General features: G+C 58.2%; 2 protein-coding genes across 7 annotated transcripts in view; one reads left to right on the top strand and one right to left on the bottom strand.

Moving 5' to 3' along the window:
* Nucleotides 1-17,788, top strand: part of STX8 (syntaxin 8) — a 358,471-nt gene that overhangs the window by 340,004 nt on the left and 679 nt on the right. Inside the window, exon 9 of one of the 3 annotated variants that reach the window (XR_010582271.2) lies at nucleotides 33-497. The exons of the other annotated variants lie outside the window; for them this stretch is intronic. The gene's annotated coding sequence lies outside the window, so the exon portion shown is untranslated. Of the gene's footprint in view, nucleotides 1-32; nucleotides 498-17,788 lie in introns of those variants that run through there. 3 annotated transcript variants of the gene reach the window in all.
* NTN1 (netrin 1) overlaps nucleotides 582-17,788 on the bottom strand; it is a 245,786-nt gene continuing 228,579 nt past the window's right edge. For all 4 annotated transcript variants that reach the window (XM_045376314.3, XM_045376311.3, XM_065532767.2 and 1 more), the window contains exon 7: nucleotides 582-1,043. In XM_045376314.3, the coding sequence (XP_045232249.1) occupies nucleotides 715-1,043 (329 nt within the window). In that variant the 3' untranslated portion in view covers nucleotides 582-714. The remainder of the gene's footprint in view (nucleotides 1,044-17,788) is intronic.

The raw sequence follows: 17,788 nt of genomic DNA, 5'->3' as shown, positions 1-17,788 counted from the left end.
AGCAGCAGGGGCTTCCTCTCCTCTCTCCACAGGTGAACCACCCACCCCACCCCCAAGACCCCACCCAGGAGGACCCACGCAGCAGGTGGCAGTGGAGACAGAGGCCGCCTGGGGCGTGCTGGCCGGACAGGAGCTGTCCGTTCCCCAAATGCTGCCAGAGCCCTTCAGATGGAGGAGCCCAGGCTGTGACAGCCAGTTGGCCCGCGGGGAACTGCTAGAAGGAAGGGGCCGGGGAGAAAGCGGGGATCCCGTCTGCTGCGTGTGGGGTGGTGGTATGGTCGGTGCTCAGCACCCCGCCCAGACTGCGGGCCTGAGAATTCACAGTTCTCCTCCCGTCCCCGTCTCCGCGCCATCCACGCCCCGCGCCCCAGGGCAGGCTGCCCCCAGCCCCTCCACGGCGGCCGCGCCCAGCCCCAGGGAAGCGCGTCGCTGCTCTGGAAGGAGCCCCGTGAGGTAGCTACGTCTCGTCCTCATTTCTCCAGGGCCCGGCCGGCGACGCACCCCGCCCCGCGCGCACGCGGCTCTCGCCCGGGGCGCGCAGGGTGGGGACCGGGGGAGGGGCCGCCGAGGGCCCCGCCCCCCGCGCCGTGCGGCCCCGCCCCCTCCCTCCCCCCACCTGGGAAAGCCCTCGCGGGCCAAGTCCGCGGCGGCCGGGCCCAGGCGCCCGCTCTCGCTCGGCCCCGCCCTGGCGCCCGCCCGCCTGCTGCCTCCGCGCTAGGCCTTCTTGCACTTGCCCTTCTTCTCACGCTGCTGGAACTTGCGCAGCCGCCGCGCCCACGTGTCCCGCCACTGGATCACCAGGCTGCTTTTGTCGGCCACGATGCCGCTCTGGTCCGGAGAGTCCTCGGCGTTGCCCAGCAGCAGGTACTTCTTGAGGGGCTTGATTTTGGGACATTTGCAGGCGATGTCCCGCGAGCGGATCCACAGGCTCTGGTCACCGCGGCGGATGCGGCTCGTGCCCTGCTTGTACACGGAGATGATGTTCACCGTGAACTTCCACCAGTCCCCCGCCTTGTCCGCCTTCAGGATGTGAATCTGGACGGCTGCAAGGAAGCACAGGCAGGCGGGTGGGCCCCCAGATGCTGTGGCCAGGTCCACCCTGCCTGAGCCTGGAGAGAAGGGAAAGGAGACCCAGCCCCAGGAAGTGACTGCAGAGAGTGTCCCATGGAGAAGTGCGTGGGTGGTGGCAAGCTGATCGTAGACCCCCCCCCCCCCACCTGCTAACACCAGGGCCAAGGCCGCTGTTCCAAGAGGCTTCGCCACCCACGCTTTGAGGGTGCCACCCAGCACTGCCGTCGGGACAAGCCATCTCCTGGCCTTGTCGAGACGCACTTTGTCCAGGAAGCCTACAGGTGTTGCCCACGCCCCCAGCACTCTGCGCAAGCTGTCTGCCCAGGGCAGGCGCTCGGGTGAGCGCAATACTGGCGGGGGAGAGGGAGGTTCCTCAGGGGTACGCTTCTTCAAAGACCCAAGTCACTTTACACCAGACCTCATGACACTCCACACACACAGCCTGGTCCTCCAACCAGTCTCAGAAAACCATAATGGGTCCTCAATGCTCAGGGGCAGAAGATGAGAACCCACCCTTTGGGGTGGCTGTAGTGCCTTTTCCTGAGCCCCGGGGTCCTTGGACTGCCGCTTCCCATGTCTAAGCCATCCCTACCAGGGGGCCTCCCTTCCTCTGTGCTGCCCAAGGTCCCCAGACCATTCCTCTTACTCCAAGTTCTCTGCCAGTATTTTCCCTAGTAGAGGACTTCCCCAAAAGGAGCATGCATCAGAATGCCCTGGCCAGCTTGTGAAAATACACTGCTGGGCCCTGCCCCAGAGCTTCAGATTCAACAGATCTGGGTGAGGCTCTAGAATATGCATTTCTCACAAGTGGTGAGACTCTGTTGACTCAGAGGACAAATGTTCCCAGATGTCATTTCTGCAAGATAGTAAGGGAGACTTCAAACATAAGAGATGCTACACAAACAAATAAAGGAGAAACTTTGCTCTTACTGCAGGACTTTTCAGAGCCTTTAACCTAAGAATCCTGTATACATATGTTGGTTTCTCAAACAACCCTGACTGCAGAACCCTTTGGTTGGTGCATCTCGGTCACCAGAGCCTCATAGAGCTTTCCTGGGGACCTGCTGGAGGTGGACACATGATCATTGCCCCCAGGCCAAGGGGGTACCTGGAGAGGCCTACTGCTGTACTCAACCTCTGTTCAAGAGAAACAGCCATCCACTCACTCCCCTTCCCCTCACACGCTGTAGCCTTCACTAGGCGAAGCACTTTATTCCCCAGGCTGGGCCATGAAGCAGACTTGAGCCCTCCTGAGAAAGGAGCAGCAGCTTGAAGAAACCAAGACACAGGCAAGCTCTGTGGCTTCAGCAGTCACAAGCACATGTCCCCAGGGAACGCCCAGTGATCATCACTTCCCCACTTACCCCTCCACACAATGGACCCACCCCAACTCAGCCTGCCTTCCCACGCTGGCTGGCTTCTGTCTACATCTCTGGGGGCCACTCTGCTCCTTCACTCGCAGGGCAACCCCCTGTACCCACACATGGACCAGGGGATGGGGAGGGGCAGGGACAGCCAGGCGCAGGAGAGCACTGAATGCCAACCGACTCATCTTTCCAGGGCGAGGGAAGCACATTTTCCCATATTTTCATTTCAGCTGTCCCTGGGCATCCTGAACTTTGCACTCCAGTCTGAGAGCTCCAAAGAACGGCTGCCATGACAACCGTTTCCATGTTTTTGTCACCAAGGGACTCAACAGTGTGAACTGTGGGGTGGGGGGAGCCCTCCAGCCCAGAGAAGTGGCTGGGCTGAGTGTATTTGACTGGGCAGACAGAGGTCACCGTGGCAACTGAGAGCCCCTTAGCTAAGCAATGGGGGAGCCACCCCAGGCATCCCTGAGCGCCCCACTTTCCTCTCCCCAGGACTGAGCTGAATACGAATGAGCTCAGGATACGGCTGTTTCTGCCGTGCTGGACACCTCAGACCCTTTGCACAGCCACAGTGTCCCCAGCCAGCACAGGCTGGAGTGGCCCAACAAGGATGCTGTGAGGCACCCTGGGCTGGGGCTCTGGGAGAGCACAGCTTTGATCCCAGGCTTAGAGCATCTGTTGGTGCTGTGTGCTAAATGGTGTCCCAACAGATTCCTCTGTTGAAAGCTTAACCCCCTGGGCTTCACAGGATGATTTTACTTGGAGATAGGGTCTTTAAAGTATAATTAAGTACCCATTAAAATTTTACAACATTTAAGTATAATTAAGATGAGGTCATTACAGTGGGCCCTATGACCCGTGTCCTTATAAGAGGAGATAAAGAGACAGACACACAGAGGGAAGATCCTGTAAGGACGCGAGAAGGTGGCCATCTACAAGCCAGGAGAGAACTCAGAGGAAAACAACCCTGCTGACACCTTGATCTTGGACTTCCAGCCTCCAGAGCTGTGAGAAATACATTTCTATGGTTTAAGCCACTCGATCTGTAGTACTTTGTTCTGGCAGCCCTAGAAGCTAATACAATTAATCTTGAAGATTCTGGGGATGTTGGGCCTCTGCTCAGGGCCAGGCAGAAGGGCAGAGCTAGCAGCGTCTCACGTTTGCTGAGAAGAGCCTAGAGAAAGAGCTGACTGGAGAAGGCCTAGCCTTAGACTTCCTGCAGAGGCCTCCCAGGGACCTTCTCACTCCCTGGGGTCATAGCAGAAGGGCCACTGAGCCCTGCCCAACCCTCTCTGGTCTCTGAGCTTCCCCCCATCAGTGAATGCCTTGGAAACCAGGCGTCGCATCCAAAGCAGCCCCCTGTGCATCTCCAGGCACAGCCACACAGGCCTGAAGGGGACCTGCTTAACTGTGTAACACCAAGCGCAAAGCCCTGAAAGGTACCCTCCCCTGGACACCTTGCTTTCGGGAGTCCAGAGGGATAGAGCAATGGGCATTGGTCAGTCAGGAGAAAGCAACCAGCCTTTGTCCTTCCACCCCCAGCAGATCTCAGCAACATCAGGGGTGGGAGCTGTCCTGGCCACAGGGGGCAGGGGCACGTAGTGGTAGGACTCATGATTATGCTGGAAAAAGGCCACATTTCCGCTGCCCTTGGCAACCCCTCTACACATTACACAGCCCACCAAGTATGAGCTACACATGCAGTGCCTGGGCCAAGCCCCTGCTGTGCACATACAGCTGAAAATATTCAAAATGTGCATTGCAACAGTGACCTCAGACAGACCTGCCCTGCAGGTCTGGGAGCACGAGCATCAGCAGCCACACAGCACTCCACCAGGCTGCTGTCACCTCCAACCAATCTCTGGCTTGAAGTGAGGAATGATTGGGATCTCTGGGCTACATGGAACCTGGGGCCCCTCCCAACCCAGATGTACCCGTGATGTCACCCAACGAGGGGGCTTCGCACAGTGGGCTATGGGCAGTTCTGCCCATCCTAGGACCATGGCCTCAAGGATGGGCCTCTTAGACCCTATCATGGTTTTAATGTTAGTATCCCCCCAGATTCATCTGTTGGAACTTGATATCCAGTGTGAGAATATGAAGTAGGGTCTTTGGGACATGATTAAATCATGAGGATTTCACCCTGTGGATGGGGTTAGTGCCCTTATAGAAGCTGACTGGGCACAGTGGCTCACGCCGGTAATCCTAGCACTTTGGAAGGCCGAGGCGGGCAGATTGCCTGAGCTCAGGAGTTCCCTGGGCAACACAGTGAAACCCTCTCTCTACTAAAATACAAAAAATTAGCCAGGCGTGGCAGCAGGCACCTGTAGTCCCAGCTACTCAGGAGGCTGAGGCAGGAGAATTGCTTGAACCCAGGAGGTGGAGGTTGCAGTGAGCCAACATCACACCACTGCACTCCAGCCTGGGTGACAGGGCAAGACTCTGTCTCAAAAAAAAAAAAAAAAAAGAGGCATAGTTCCCATGCCCTTTCCACTGTGAGAGGACACAGCAAGAAGGCAGCATTTCTGAAGCAGAGAGCAAGCCCTCACCAGACTCGGAATCTGTTGGCACCTTGGTCTTGGACTTCCCAGCCTCCAAAACTATGAGCAATAAGTTTCTGTTATCAGTCACCCAATCTAAGGGGTTTTGTGGCAGCAGCCCAGAACTAAGACACACCCATACGATGAAACTCACCCCAAGCTAATTAGCCTCGGCCCTTAGCATGCCTGCACTCCCACTGTCCTTGCACTGATGTCCTAAAAATTGTCTTCAAGAACGCTGGAACTGGGGGCTCTGCTGAGGATCCCCCACCGTGTATTCAGAAAGGAGATGAGATTGCTCTCAGAAAGGCAGATGGTGAGGTCAGACCAGGGAGATGAGAAGTGTGCCGACAGTCCTTAAATTAGGGACTGCTGGCTGGGCGCGGTGACTCACGCCTGTAATCCCAGCACTTTGGGAGGCCGAGGCGAGTGGATCACCTGAGGTCAGGAGTTTGAAACCAGCCTGGCCAACATGGTAAAACGCTGTCTCTACTAAAAATACAAAAAATTAGCCAGGCGTGGTGGTGGGCACCTGTAATCCCAGTTACTGGGGAGGCTGAGGCAGGAGAATTGCTTGAACCCGGGAGGCGGAGTTTGCAGTGAGTGGAGATCACACCACTGCAGTCCAGCCAGGGCAACAGGAGTGAAACTCCATCTCCAAAAAAAAAAAAGAGGGACTGCTGTTGTACAGGAAGAAGTTGCCACCTTAAGTCAGAATGGCCATTCTCTGAAGTGGAGACAAGGAAGTCAATGAGGCAGATGTTAACAGAGCTCCTCAACCCTCCTGCCTGGGGAGGGGAGCCTGGCCTCTGCCTGCTGGTGCTTCTGGTTTTACATAAGTGCTCAACGGCTGCATCCCAGGGTCCACAGCTCAACTTCATCCCCCCTTCCTCTGAGCCCTTGCTGCCGCAGAGCTGACTGCTACAAGTGAGTTGGTGCGCTCTTCCCAGCCGACTCTGCTCAGGGCAGGGATCTGCTGTCAGGGCAGACAAAACCAGGGCTGGGACGTGGGAACTGGAACCCTGGATGCTGAATGGGTTGGGCTGACTGGAAGCCTAACTGAGCCCTGGTGCTCCACCATGGGGAGGCGGCGGGTGCCTAGAGCAGATGCCCAAGGGAAAGCAAGGAGAGAGAGTGCAGTTCCAGGGCGGCCAGGAGTGGCCTCCGCTGTCCAGTCCTAGGCACCTGGCTGAGCTTTCTCTCCTGCCCTTGCAGCCCACGGGCCACCCCACTTCTGTGCAGTAAACCCTCCTTTCCTGAAGCCAGCCACAGAGCTCGGTGAAAAGGCTGCAGGTGGGGTGGGGTGGGGCAGCAGCGGCCCTCCCTCTCAGCATTTCTGGGGTTCACAGGAAGGTCTTTCATGCCCAGAACTCTCAGCCACCAGGGCAGTGTGAGCCAAGAGGACTGGCTTCCCTTGCCCTAACCCACACCTTCCTCTGCCCCACAGCAGACGCCCACATGGGGCTCTGGAGGGCTGGCCGTGGCTCCGAGGAGGTGACAAAGGGGCTGAGGGCCAGGTCCGTGGGGGCCAAAGTCAACAAGGGCAGCCTGCAGCAGTGTGGAGTTGGTTCCGGCCGAGGGGCCAGGGGGCTAGGAGGCAGGTCCAAGGCAGGCTGAGTGCCTTGAGCACTTCCCTTGGTTAAGGAGGGCAGTAGAACCAGAGAACCAGACCCCGGGGAGACCAGCCCGGTCCCCTGGGAGGTAGGCACAGTCAGCCCTGGCCTGTCCAGCCCTGGGTGGCTTTTCAGATGCTGCTTCCTGCGTCCCTGGCTGCAGTGCAAGGTACCCAAGTGAGCATCTAGGTCTTCCTTCCTGGGGTACCTCAACTTCCTCAGAGTCCCAGTGTTGACCCATTACCAGGCCGTCAAAGGCAACCTGAAAAATGGGGAGCTCCAGGTCACAGCCTCTGCTTAGATTCCTCCAGAGGGCGACTTGTTGCCCCACGGGAGCCCTTGTCCTCTGTCCAGACCCCAGTCCATCCAAAACCTCCCTCCCTCCCCAGCTCCAGTCCGGGCCCAGGAGCCACCATAGCCTGTGAGCTCTAGGCCTTCTGAGGACCCTGCATTGTCACCACCCCAGAAAGTTAGTGGCAGGAGTAGATGGGAACTGACAGATGCCCCTCCTTGCAGATTTGGGGGACCTCCTGCTGGGATCAAAGCTCCCCGCCCAGGCCAGGTTGTAGGAGCTGTCGGGCTGGTGCAGAAGCTACAGATGCTGCTCATTCATCTGCCTGTTGGGAACTGACACATGGCAGGAAAGGCCCAGCCCGGAATAAACAACTTGCAGGCTGGGCCCTGGGGGAGTGGCCGCGGCACAGACTCTGGGGGCTGCCGGCCCTTCTCCTTTCCCTGGCAAGGCCTGAGTGTGTGGGACACCTCCCCGGGGAGGCTTCCTGCCTCCTGGAGGTCTCAGAGATTTATGGGCTGCTCGAGGTGGGCCCCCAGTGGCTCCCAGCAGCTTCCCCCTCCGAAGGAGGCTGAGGTGGTCAGCCTCACCCCTCCCCCACCCAGCCATACCTTCCTGTTGGGCCGGTCCAGCTAGGGGAAGCTTGTCACCCATCTGCCTCAGAGACAGCGGCCAGGACAAATGGGGGGGAGAATAGGAACCCCACAGAAACCATGAAAGCCGCGCAGCCCCATAAATCTCCCGCTGTGGAAAGCGTGTCACGAGCTGCAGCTGCTTTCCTGAAACGCAACTCAGCACATGCTTCCCAGGCCCTGCGAAGGGAGGAAGGGCCGCCAAAGCCAAGGTTTGGTCTCAGTGATGCTCATCTGCCCTCTCCCGACTCCCTGCCGGGAAATGTAGGAGAGGGGCCGCCACACCTGGGACACGGGGTCACCGCAAGGGGCCGCCACACCTGAGATGGGGGCGGTCACTGTGACCCCCGCCTAGTCTACATCAAACAAGACAGAGGGCTGGAGGCTCACTGTGGCCAGGCCTGGCAACTGCCACTGCTGCCCTCAGGAGTCCTCAGGGATCTCCTGCCATGTGCCCGCCACCTGGGCCCTGCCCCAGGACTTGAACAAGATGAGGATACCCAACTTAGAGCTGGCTGAAGGTTTCCCCTCAACCATAAGAACAGGATGACCCTCTCTCACGGAACTGAAAGCAGTGTGGACACTGCCTCAGTTTCCCATGCTAGGTCCTGGTGCTTGGGCTCTGTTTCTGGGAAGGGAGAGGAGTTAGCTACCTGAGACCATTTGTCTACCTGGGGGTCCCCGGAGGACAGGACATTAGGAGGTCTTAGAATCAGAGAGCCAGACCCCTGGGAAGGAGACCAGCCCTGTCCCCTGGGAAGTGGGCACAGTCAGGCCTGGCCTGTCCAGCTCTGCACCCTGAGGCTCATCAGTGAAGAGATCGGGGGCTGGCACCCTTCTTTGCAAGAGGCTTAAGAAGGGGAGTGGATCTGGGCCCTGCCCCAGCTGGGGCGCCCTCGGCATGGGGGCTGCTGCCTCCAGCACAGCAGCCCCGGGGAGAGCCTGCTGCCCAGGGAGGAAGCTGCAGCCGCCTTCTCCCGTTAGAACGAACTGAAACAGCCTGGCTGCCTCTGAATTCCACGCTTGTTCCCCCGACCCTTTAAGGGGCTGGGCCCACCAGAGGCAGGGACATGGCTGTCAAGAGTCACCCTGGAGGGTGGATAGTGCTCCCCTCCGCCAAGGCCCTCCCACCTCTGGCTCAGCCCCAGTGCTCCCAGGCTGGCTGGATCAGCCAACTAGCTCCTTGCACAACAAAGGCATCGGTGAGGGCAGGGCTGGTGGGACATGCCATCGAGAACCACCCAGGAGGAGGATGGAGCAGTGAGCATGCCCCACAACGCCCCGAGGCCGGCACCCTCAGCAGCAGTGGGGGCCCAGCCTCCAGAGGAGGGAGAGTGGGAAATCCATCCTCCCTTGGCGTGGGCTCAGTCCAGTCCACCTTCAGCTCCCTCCAGGGCTCCCAGAAGGCTTGGTATGGAGAGTGTTTCAGCCAGAGGCCACCAGACCTGCAGATGTAGATTAATACCACCCCCAAAGAGCGGGAGTGGCCTGGCTGAGAACCTCTCAAACACTGCCCATTTCCCCACCAAGGTGTCACCTCCAGCAAGCCCCTTTGCCCGACAGCCAAGAGCATCCCCTCTCCACAAGGTGGGCTGGCATTTCCAGGCCGCTCCCGGGGCACCCTGGTGTGGAGCCCTGTCCCGTGTGGGATGAGCATCCATGCACCCTCTACACACGGGACTTGGTTCGGAACTCCTGTCGGCTCCTAAAAGTCAAGCCATCTTCAAAATCTGCTTCCCTGAGGAGACCTGAAGGAAGTAGCTGAGACCCGGGGGCCACAGCAGGGCGGGGGCGGAGCTGAGTGCTGCTGGATGAATTGACTCAGGGGCCAGGGCTTGCAGAGATGCCTCCCAAAGCTCCTGTAGGCTTCTTGGGAGGCTGGGGTCCCCCCCCCCCGGGTACCCCCACAGTATCTCAGAGGCCTGAGCCCAGCACACGCAGAGCTGAGCTGGCAGGTATGTGAAGACTTTGGGACAGGCCTTGGGGAGGAAACCCAGGAACAATGACAGAGGTGCCGAGGTCCTCAGTACCAAAGGCACTCATGCCAGGGGAGGGCCACCCGGAACACCTCACAAAATGCCCACCTGTGCTCTGCGTCGGCAGAAGTGCTCTGTGGTCAGACACACACAGGGCATGGCTGAGCCAGAAGACTAGCCTTTCCTGCCTGGTGTCCCCAGCCGCACACTCCGGGCACCTTGGACAGATCCCCACCCCACCCCACCCCTACTCTGAGCTTTGGTGTCCCTATCTGTAAAAGGGCAGGAGATACCATTCATCAGATGCTTCTGTGGCCCCTTACAGCCCTCCCTCCCCACCCCTCCTTCCTAAAAACAGGATGCTCAGAGAGGAGAGGAAAACAGCATCGGGAGAGACAAGAGGAAGCTCCAGGGAAAGGGCAGATGAGGGCCAGGAAGCTGCCCAGATCCCAGGGAGAGCCCTTCTGGGGCCCACCTCTCCCCTCAGGGCTCCCCCTCTGCGGGATGGCAAGTCACTGTGCTGGGAAGGGCCGCATCCCCCACAGAGCCGCCTGAGCTAGGAGGCCCCAGTATCGCAGCACCCTGCCCCCACCGGGCTCACACCAGAGCGGCTTCCTGTGGGCTCTGGGGCTTTTCTGTCGAGCTGTCATGGGGACCGACTGGCCCTCCCTGGCCAACCTGGTGGTCACCCACATTCCACGACCTCAGGCTGACTCACATGGGCCCAGCTCCACATCTGGCCTCCATATGGGCCTGGCACTCGGGGAGAGGGGGGTCACATCTGGTGGGGGAAATCAGAGGATTCCCCAGGGGCCAGTGACCCCAGGGAAGGGTCAGCAAGCCTCCGAAATACCGTGCCACGTGCTGCTGGCTGGTCTTCGTCCTGTCCCTGGACAGGGGGGCACTGCTCAGGGGAGGTGGCCTCTCGCAGCCATCACATCAGCTGCCTCTGGGCCCACAGCAGGGGCCCTGACCTTGGGGGACAGCCCCCAGGGTGCTCCCCTAACATCTGTGCCCACATCCAAGACATAGTAACTTCATTCCTACAAAGGGGCTGATAACCTGTCCAGCTTTCCGCACTTGAAGGAACTGAGCCTGATCAGGAATAGCCATTGACTCCAAGGTCAAGAAAAGGAGAGAGGGTGCTGCTGAAGGGGAGAGTCCATCATTTGCTGTGAAGCCCCGTGTCCTTGAGGCTAGCTGGAGACAAGCAGCGGGAATGGTGAGACCCTCCCCACTCCGGCTCATTTGATTCCCAGCCTGAGCGACCGGACAAGAGCTGAGCCAGGAGCGGGATCCATCCACCAGCACCTCCACCAGCCCCAGTCACCACTGTCCGCCACGCTCTGACCCACATCAGCTCCGCAGTGAGCCACGGCCATCCCCTCACTGCCTCTTCTCCACGCCCGCCTCCACTCCAGCTGGTCTCCCCACTCACCATCAGGGGTCTTCCTGGAAGCTTCCTCCAACACGCAGCCATGCCCATCACCGATTCCACCTCTGCTGTCACCACCCACCACCACCACCGTCCCTGCCACTATGCCCAGTGCCCGCGCTGCACCATCTCGGACATCCCCAGCACCACGGTGCCCGCTCCCGCCTGTTTGCCCACGAAGATGTCTGTGGCCTCTCCTCCAAGGCTCCTCCAGAGTCAGGGGCCCCGTTGGGGTCCCAGTTCTTGAGTGTTCTAAAGGGCTGCCGCGCCTACTCCTGCTGCCAAAGCCTTGCCTCCCGGGTGTGGGAGAGAAGCAAGGTCTCAGCCATGGAGTACCTAACCCTGCACATGGTATTTTATCTTGTTGAGTCTCAGTGTTCCATTGACAGGAATGAAAATCCCTCCCTCGCAAGGTGTGTCTGTGGAGATTAAATAAGGATGAGCACCAAGGCTGTGATGTACCCGGTCCGGGGCCCAGCAGCAGAAGGGAACAGTTCTTGGATGGGCAAGCCCCCTACTTGGTTTCCACTGGCTTGGGAGGTGCCGGGGCACACGGAGGGTACGGGGATGCAAATCAGAATTCTGCTCAGGTCCCCAGGCCCACTGCTTCCATGGACCCCCAAGAGAGCACACAAGCACGTGCACATGTGTGCACAGTCACGTAATCAGTCACAGTCACAATCACACACGCATAATCACACAGTCTCTCACACTCCTCTCTCTCACACACACACACACACACACACACACAGCTGAACAGACTCGGCTCCTCCCCACAGATGCCAACAGAACATCCTCCTTGAGTTGTATCCTCAGAAATCATCCTTGTGGGATGTCAGGCGGAATACTTGAGACGAATCATCCTGTGAGAAGCATTTTGATTTTTCCATCTGGTGGTGCCAAAATGTCTTTCAACAAAAGGGGTGACTAATAAACATTTCTGGGAACGAATAACTTTTCCAAGAACTGGCAGAAGTGAGATGATCTCACCTTTCAGAATGGGAGCTGTCTTCCCCCCTTTCTGAGTCCCAGGGAGTAGGAAGAGGCCAGCGGCAGCACCCAGGCCACCTGAGGCAGGGGGTGGGGGGGGGGGGTGGGGGCGTGAGTGGGAGCCCCCGCGAGTCCACGTGAGCCGGAGGGGTCAGAGTGGCTTCGGCGCACAGATGCAACTCATGAGGCCAACACCGGCCTCTCTCCAGCCTCCCTGGGCCCCACAGTGCACTGAACACCCGGCTCATACTCTTCTCCCATTTCCCCGTGCTATGCCTAGCTTCTTCCTTGGAGACGTTCCTCCCTCCACCTGGGAGCCTTGCTTTGCCCAGTGAGCACTGGTTACTCAGGCTCCCTCCTCCAGGAAGCCTTCCCACCCTCGCCCTCTCTAGAGAATGGACTACACTCTGTGTGCGCCCACCTGAGGCTGCAACCCGGCCACACCCTTCCTTCTGTGGCTTTTGTCTGTGTCGGTCTCCCCTCCTAGACTATAAGCTCTCCGAGGGTCAAGACTGAGCCTCACACAGATCTACAAGCACAGCACCCAAGGCAAGACGGGGCTCACAGCAGGCGCTGAATGAACGGGCGTGGAGGGGCAGCTGGGGGTGGAAACGGGTGTGTGAGGGGCCAGGACTTCTTCTCGGGATGTGCATTGCTGTGACGGTGTATGTGTAATGGTGTGTGCATGTGCGTGATAAGTTACGCCTGTGTGATGCTGTTTGTGTGGTGGTATGTGTGTAGTGATGGGGTGTGTGTGATGGGGTGTGCATGTATAATGTGTGTGATGTGTATAGTGGTGTAGTGTGACGTGTGTGATATCTGTAATGTGTATGTGGTTGTAGGCATGTGTGATGGTGTGTGTGATGGGGTGTGCATGTGTGTGATAATGTGTGATGTGTGTAGTGTGTGTGAATGTGTGTGATGTGTGGTATGTGTAATGTGTATGCGATTGTATGCATGTGTGATGGTGTGTGTGGTAGTTGTGGCTTGTGATTGTGTGTGATGGTATGTATATCTGATGTATATGGTGTGACGTGTGTGATGTATGTGTGGTATGTGTGCCTGTGTGATAAAGTCTGTGTGATGGTGAATCTATTTGATGTGTGTGGGGTGTGCACGCATGTGTGGTACGTGTGCCTGTACAATAGTGTGTATGTGTGATGGTGTGTGTATCTGACGTACAGGGTGTGAGGTATGTGTGCATGTGTGGTATGTGTGCCCGTGTGATAAAATGTGTGATGGTGTATCTATTTGATGTGTGTGGTGTATGTGTGCATGTGTGTGGTACATGTGCCTGTATGATTGTGTGTGGTGTGCATATCTGATGTGTGTGTGCACGTGTGCCTGTGTGATAGTGTGTGATGGTGTACCTGATGTGTGTGGGGTGTGTGATGGTGTGTTTGATGTGTGACGGTGTATCTATGCATGCATGTGTGGTGTGTGCCCCTGATAGTGTGTGAGCATGCATGTGTGATGTGTGTGATAGTGTGCGTGCCTGTGTGATAGTTTGTGTATCTGTGTTTGATGTGTGGTGTGTGTGTGGTGTATGTGTATGATGTGTGATTGTGTGTGTGCGTGTGGTGTCTCTGATAAAGTATGTGGTGTGTGATGTGTGTGGTGTGATGGTGTGTGCATGCATGTGTGCCTATGTGCGTGTGTGCCTGATTGTGTGTGCATGCATGTGTGGTATGCGTGTGATAGTGTGCGTGCCTGTGTGTGATAGTCTATGTATCTGTGTTTGATGTGTGTGGTGTGTGTGCCTGTGTGATAAAGTGCGTGTGGCGTATGTGATGGTGTGTATGTGTATGATGTGTGACTGATAGTCTGTTTGATGTGTGGGGTGTGTATGCGTGTGGTGTGTGTGCCTATGTGATAGTGTGTGATGGTGTGTTTGATGTGATTGTGTATGCGTGCGTGTGGTGTGTGTGTGTGGTGTGCTTATGTGTATGTGTGTGATAGTCTATCTGTGATGTGTGGTGTGTGTGTGCCTGTGTGATAGTGTGTGTGATGGTGTTTGATGTGTGTGGTATGTATGATGGTGTGTGCATGTGTGTGCGGTATGTGTGCCTGTGAGTGGTGTGGACGTGAGCACAGTGGTTGTGTGATGTGGGAGGCAGTGCAGACAGGAGGAGGTGAGTGAGGACGGAACAGTGGAGCTCCCCACAGGAGCACGGGAATGGGATGGGAGGAAGGGGGTGGAAGGGAGATGGGAAGGGAAGAGGAGGAGGCAGAGGGGCTCCGCCAAGGAAGCCTCTTGGCTTGGTGGGGTGTGAGGCGGGGCCTCGTGGGGCAGGGCTGGGATGCTTCAGTCCCCCTGGCGGTGGTTTCCGGGACCATGGTTTCAGGTGTGTGCTGTGTGACCACAGGGCAGGTGCCTCCAGCAGGGCCGTGCTCCGCCTGTATCTGAGCTGCCCCACCGGATGCCAGCTGTGTGGTGGGCACGTGCACACCCACCCACTCCACTCGCCACCTCCTGGCAGAGGAAGGGTCCCTCCAAGGCTGGGCTTTCCTGAGAAGCTGGTAGGAATCACGAATGCGCTTGAAAATAATAAAACCTGTGTTCTGGGAACAACTGCTCCCCGCTCAGCCTCCCTGGCAGCTCTCCTTCAAGCATTTGCAAGAAGAGCCAGATCCCCTAGAGGGCAACAGAGGACTGAGTGCCCCAGGAGAGGGCGGCCAGGTGACCTGAGACAGCCTCCCCACGGCCCCCGCCCCTTAGACACGGTGCCTGCTGTGGGCAGGGGACACGGCCAGGGTCTCACTTAGAAGGATATCATGTGCCCTGGACTACACCTCCATGTGACAGATGAGGAAACCGAGGCCCCGGCGGCAAAGCTCCCTGTCCAGTCACACAGCAAATTAGTAACCTGCGTCTCCAGAGCTCCCTTCGGTCCTGGGGTCCCTCCAATGTGAGTGGCATGGCAGGGCCTTGGCACTGAGGCCCCCCCACCCCAAATCCCTTTGCCTTGCTTTGTGCCTCCAAGCCCACCGGAACTGGGCTCTGGCTCACTAAGTGTGTGCCCGAGAGAACACGGGGCAGGGCTGGTGCCCCGAGCCCGCAGGCCCCGTCTCATCCGCCCCCACTGCCCCGGTCCGCGGAGCCCCAGACCCGCGCTCTTCAGCCACACAAGGGCAAGGCCCAGCCCGCGAGGCATGGAGGAGGAAGGGGGTCCGGGGCGGCTAGCAGCCAGGCCTGCTCTTCACCCAGCAGGGGCAGCAAACCCGAGGTTCTAATTAGCGGCTTCTGGAACATCCAAGTGCCCTGGGTGAAGGAAATATGCTTCTCCTAATTGGCCCCCTGCCGGGTGTCAGTCAGAGAGCGGGGATTACGCAGCCTCCGAGGGAGCCCCTGCCCGGCTCGCCCTGGCCCGCCCGGCCTGGCCTCCCCTGCTCTCTCATCCCCAGGCCAGCTCCCACCTGCCCTCCCCCTGCTGGTCACCTTCTCCCTGGGCTGGCCCAAGTCTGTGTGGGAGGGACACCCCCTTACACACCTTCTCAGAGGGGCCAGGGGCCCAACACATGACTCATGGGAGATTCTCCATAGAGGCCAGCAGAGCCCACTGGGGGCCTCGCCCCAGCCTCAGAGAAACCTGTGGGCCTGGCGTTGTCCTCAGGGCCCCTGCCAGCCCCTGTGGGGCCACTCACTCCTCTCTGACCAAGCACGCTTCCCGAGGCCCTGTCCCCCAACTCTGCAGGACTCCTCTGAGCCCTCCGCAGAAGCCCGTGCAATCCCTTTCCAGACACTGTTCTTGGCCTGCCTCCTGCCTGAACACACAGCCGGAGCTGGCGGTGGGGAGGACTCCCCAATTTTTTTTTTTTTTTTTTTTGGAGACAGTCTCACTCTGTTGCTCAGGCTGGTGTGCAATGGCACAATCTCAGCTCACCGCACCCTCCGCCTCCCCAGTTCAAACAATTCTCCTGCCTCAGCCTCCCTGGGATTACAGGTGCACATCACACCCAGCTAATTTTTTTTTTTTTTTTTTTTGAGATGGAGTCTCGCTCTGTCGCCCAGGCTGGAGTCCAGTGGCCAGATCTCAGCTCTCTGCAAGCTCCACCTCCCGGGTTCACGCCATTCTCCTACCTCAGCCTCCCGAGCAGCTGGGACTACAGGCCCCCGCCACCTCACCCAGCTAGTTTTTTTGTATTTTTTAGTAGAGACGGGGTTTCACCGTGTTTGCCAGGATGGTCTCGATCTCCTGACCTCGTGATCTGCCCGCCTTGGCCTCCCAAAGTGCTGGGATTACAGGCTTGAGCCACCGTGCCCGGCCAATTTTTTGTATTTTAAGTAGAGACGGGGTTTCACTATGTTTGCCAGACTGGTCTCGAACTCCTGACCTCGTGATCCTCACGCCTCAGCCACCCCGAGTGTCCCCAACTTTTAAGTGACCACAAGAGTCCCAGGAACAGTCCTGGAACCGGAAACACCCCACCACCGCCAGGGCTGAGGAATGCCAGGGACAGTGTTAGTCCTGGCTGTGGAGTCACAGGCTTGGAGCGTGGTGAGGAGGACATGAAAGCTAGCGGTGCCAGAGCCCCAGCCCCCATCATCTCCCTGGGGGGATTCCCACTGTGTTCCCCCCGCCACCTGCTCTTCCTCCAGCCTTGTCTTGCAGCAGAAATGTAGACAGCCAGGTGAGGCGCCTGGGCCGTGGGTGTCGGGGCAGGAACCGGGTAACCACCATGAGGTCTAGAAAGATGAGCATGTGGGGCTGGCCCGCAGCTCTCTGCAGGAATTGTGATGGGAAGGAAAAGCTCAAGGAAGGCCTCTGTGGAAGGAGTGGGAGGCCGGGCCACTGCCTGGCTGGGTGACTGGGCAAGTCACCTCACCCAGCCAGGCCCGTGTCACTGCCTATGACCTGAACCTGAAGTCCACCGTCCCTGCCACCTGCTTCGCTGATAACCCATGAGGGAGTCGGGTGTCGGGCAAAGGGAAGGCTGAGTCAGGGAACAGAGGGTCTGATGACACCTGAGGCTGTGCCCCACCCTTCCCCGACAAAGAGAGATGCCCCCCATTGCCCAGGGCTGCTACAATAGGGCAGGACGCAGGGAAGGCCTAAGGGGCTCCTTCGAGTCTATGAAAGGAGGGTGTCAGGTTCAGCAGAAAGAGAGAGGCTGCCTGAAGAGAAGGGTGAGGGGCCAGGAGAGCTCTGAGGGGCAAAGTGCCCCCTGGAACATTGTTGGGGAGGCAGAATTCACTGGAAGGAACAAAGTCAGAGGACAAGAAAACCAGGTTGAGTCAACTAGAATCCGGTGGAACACAGGATCGGCTTTGGGCAGTTTTACAAGCCCCATTTTCACGATTTCACTTAAAATCATGAAAAACAGAGCAGAGGCTGCGAGTCGGCGCCTTCCTCCCTGCTCCTAGCTGCCTCTCCACAGTGTAGCTGCTGAAACGGTTATTCAAGACGAAAACCAAACCAAACAGGCGATCAGAACAATCCATCCCCCAAGCAAGCCCACCTAAATCCTCTCCCTTCCCCTCCTACTTCCTTGCTGAGGTTACCCCCAGGCCTTGTGCAGGGAAGGATGGGGAGAGGAGAGGGCTTTCCCTCTGCAACCCGTAACTCCTCGGGGTCCGCTGCTTTGCTAGGACGACAGTGCTGTGGTGCCCAGGTCCGAAGCCTAGGAAAGCTGCAAAAGCCTTGGGTCTCCTGCTCAAGTCCTCATCTCACAGGAGGGCTGCCAAGGGGAACGGGGAGAGGCGTGCCCCATGGCCCACCTCACAGTCCCCAGGGGACACTGGAGACCCAGGGCTGGGAGGATGCAGTCCCTGCAGCTCAGGGGCTGCATGTGGTGTTTGTTTTTTGTTTTGTTTTGTTTTGTTTTGTTTTGAGATGGAGTCTCACACTCTGTTGCCCAGGAGGCCAGG

The sequence above is a fragment of the Macaca fascicularis genome, chromosome 16 (assembly GCF_037993035.2).
Source record: "Macaca fascicularis isolate 582-1 chromosome 16, T2T-MFA8v1.1".
Classification (NCBI taxonomy): domain Eukaryota; kingdom Metazoa; phylum Chordata; class Mammalia; order Primates; family Cercopithecidae; genus Macaca; species Macaca fascicularis.
This window is presented reverse-complemented; position numbering and strand designations above follow the sequence as displayed.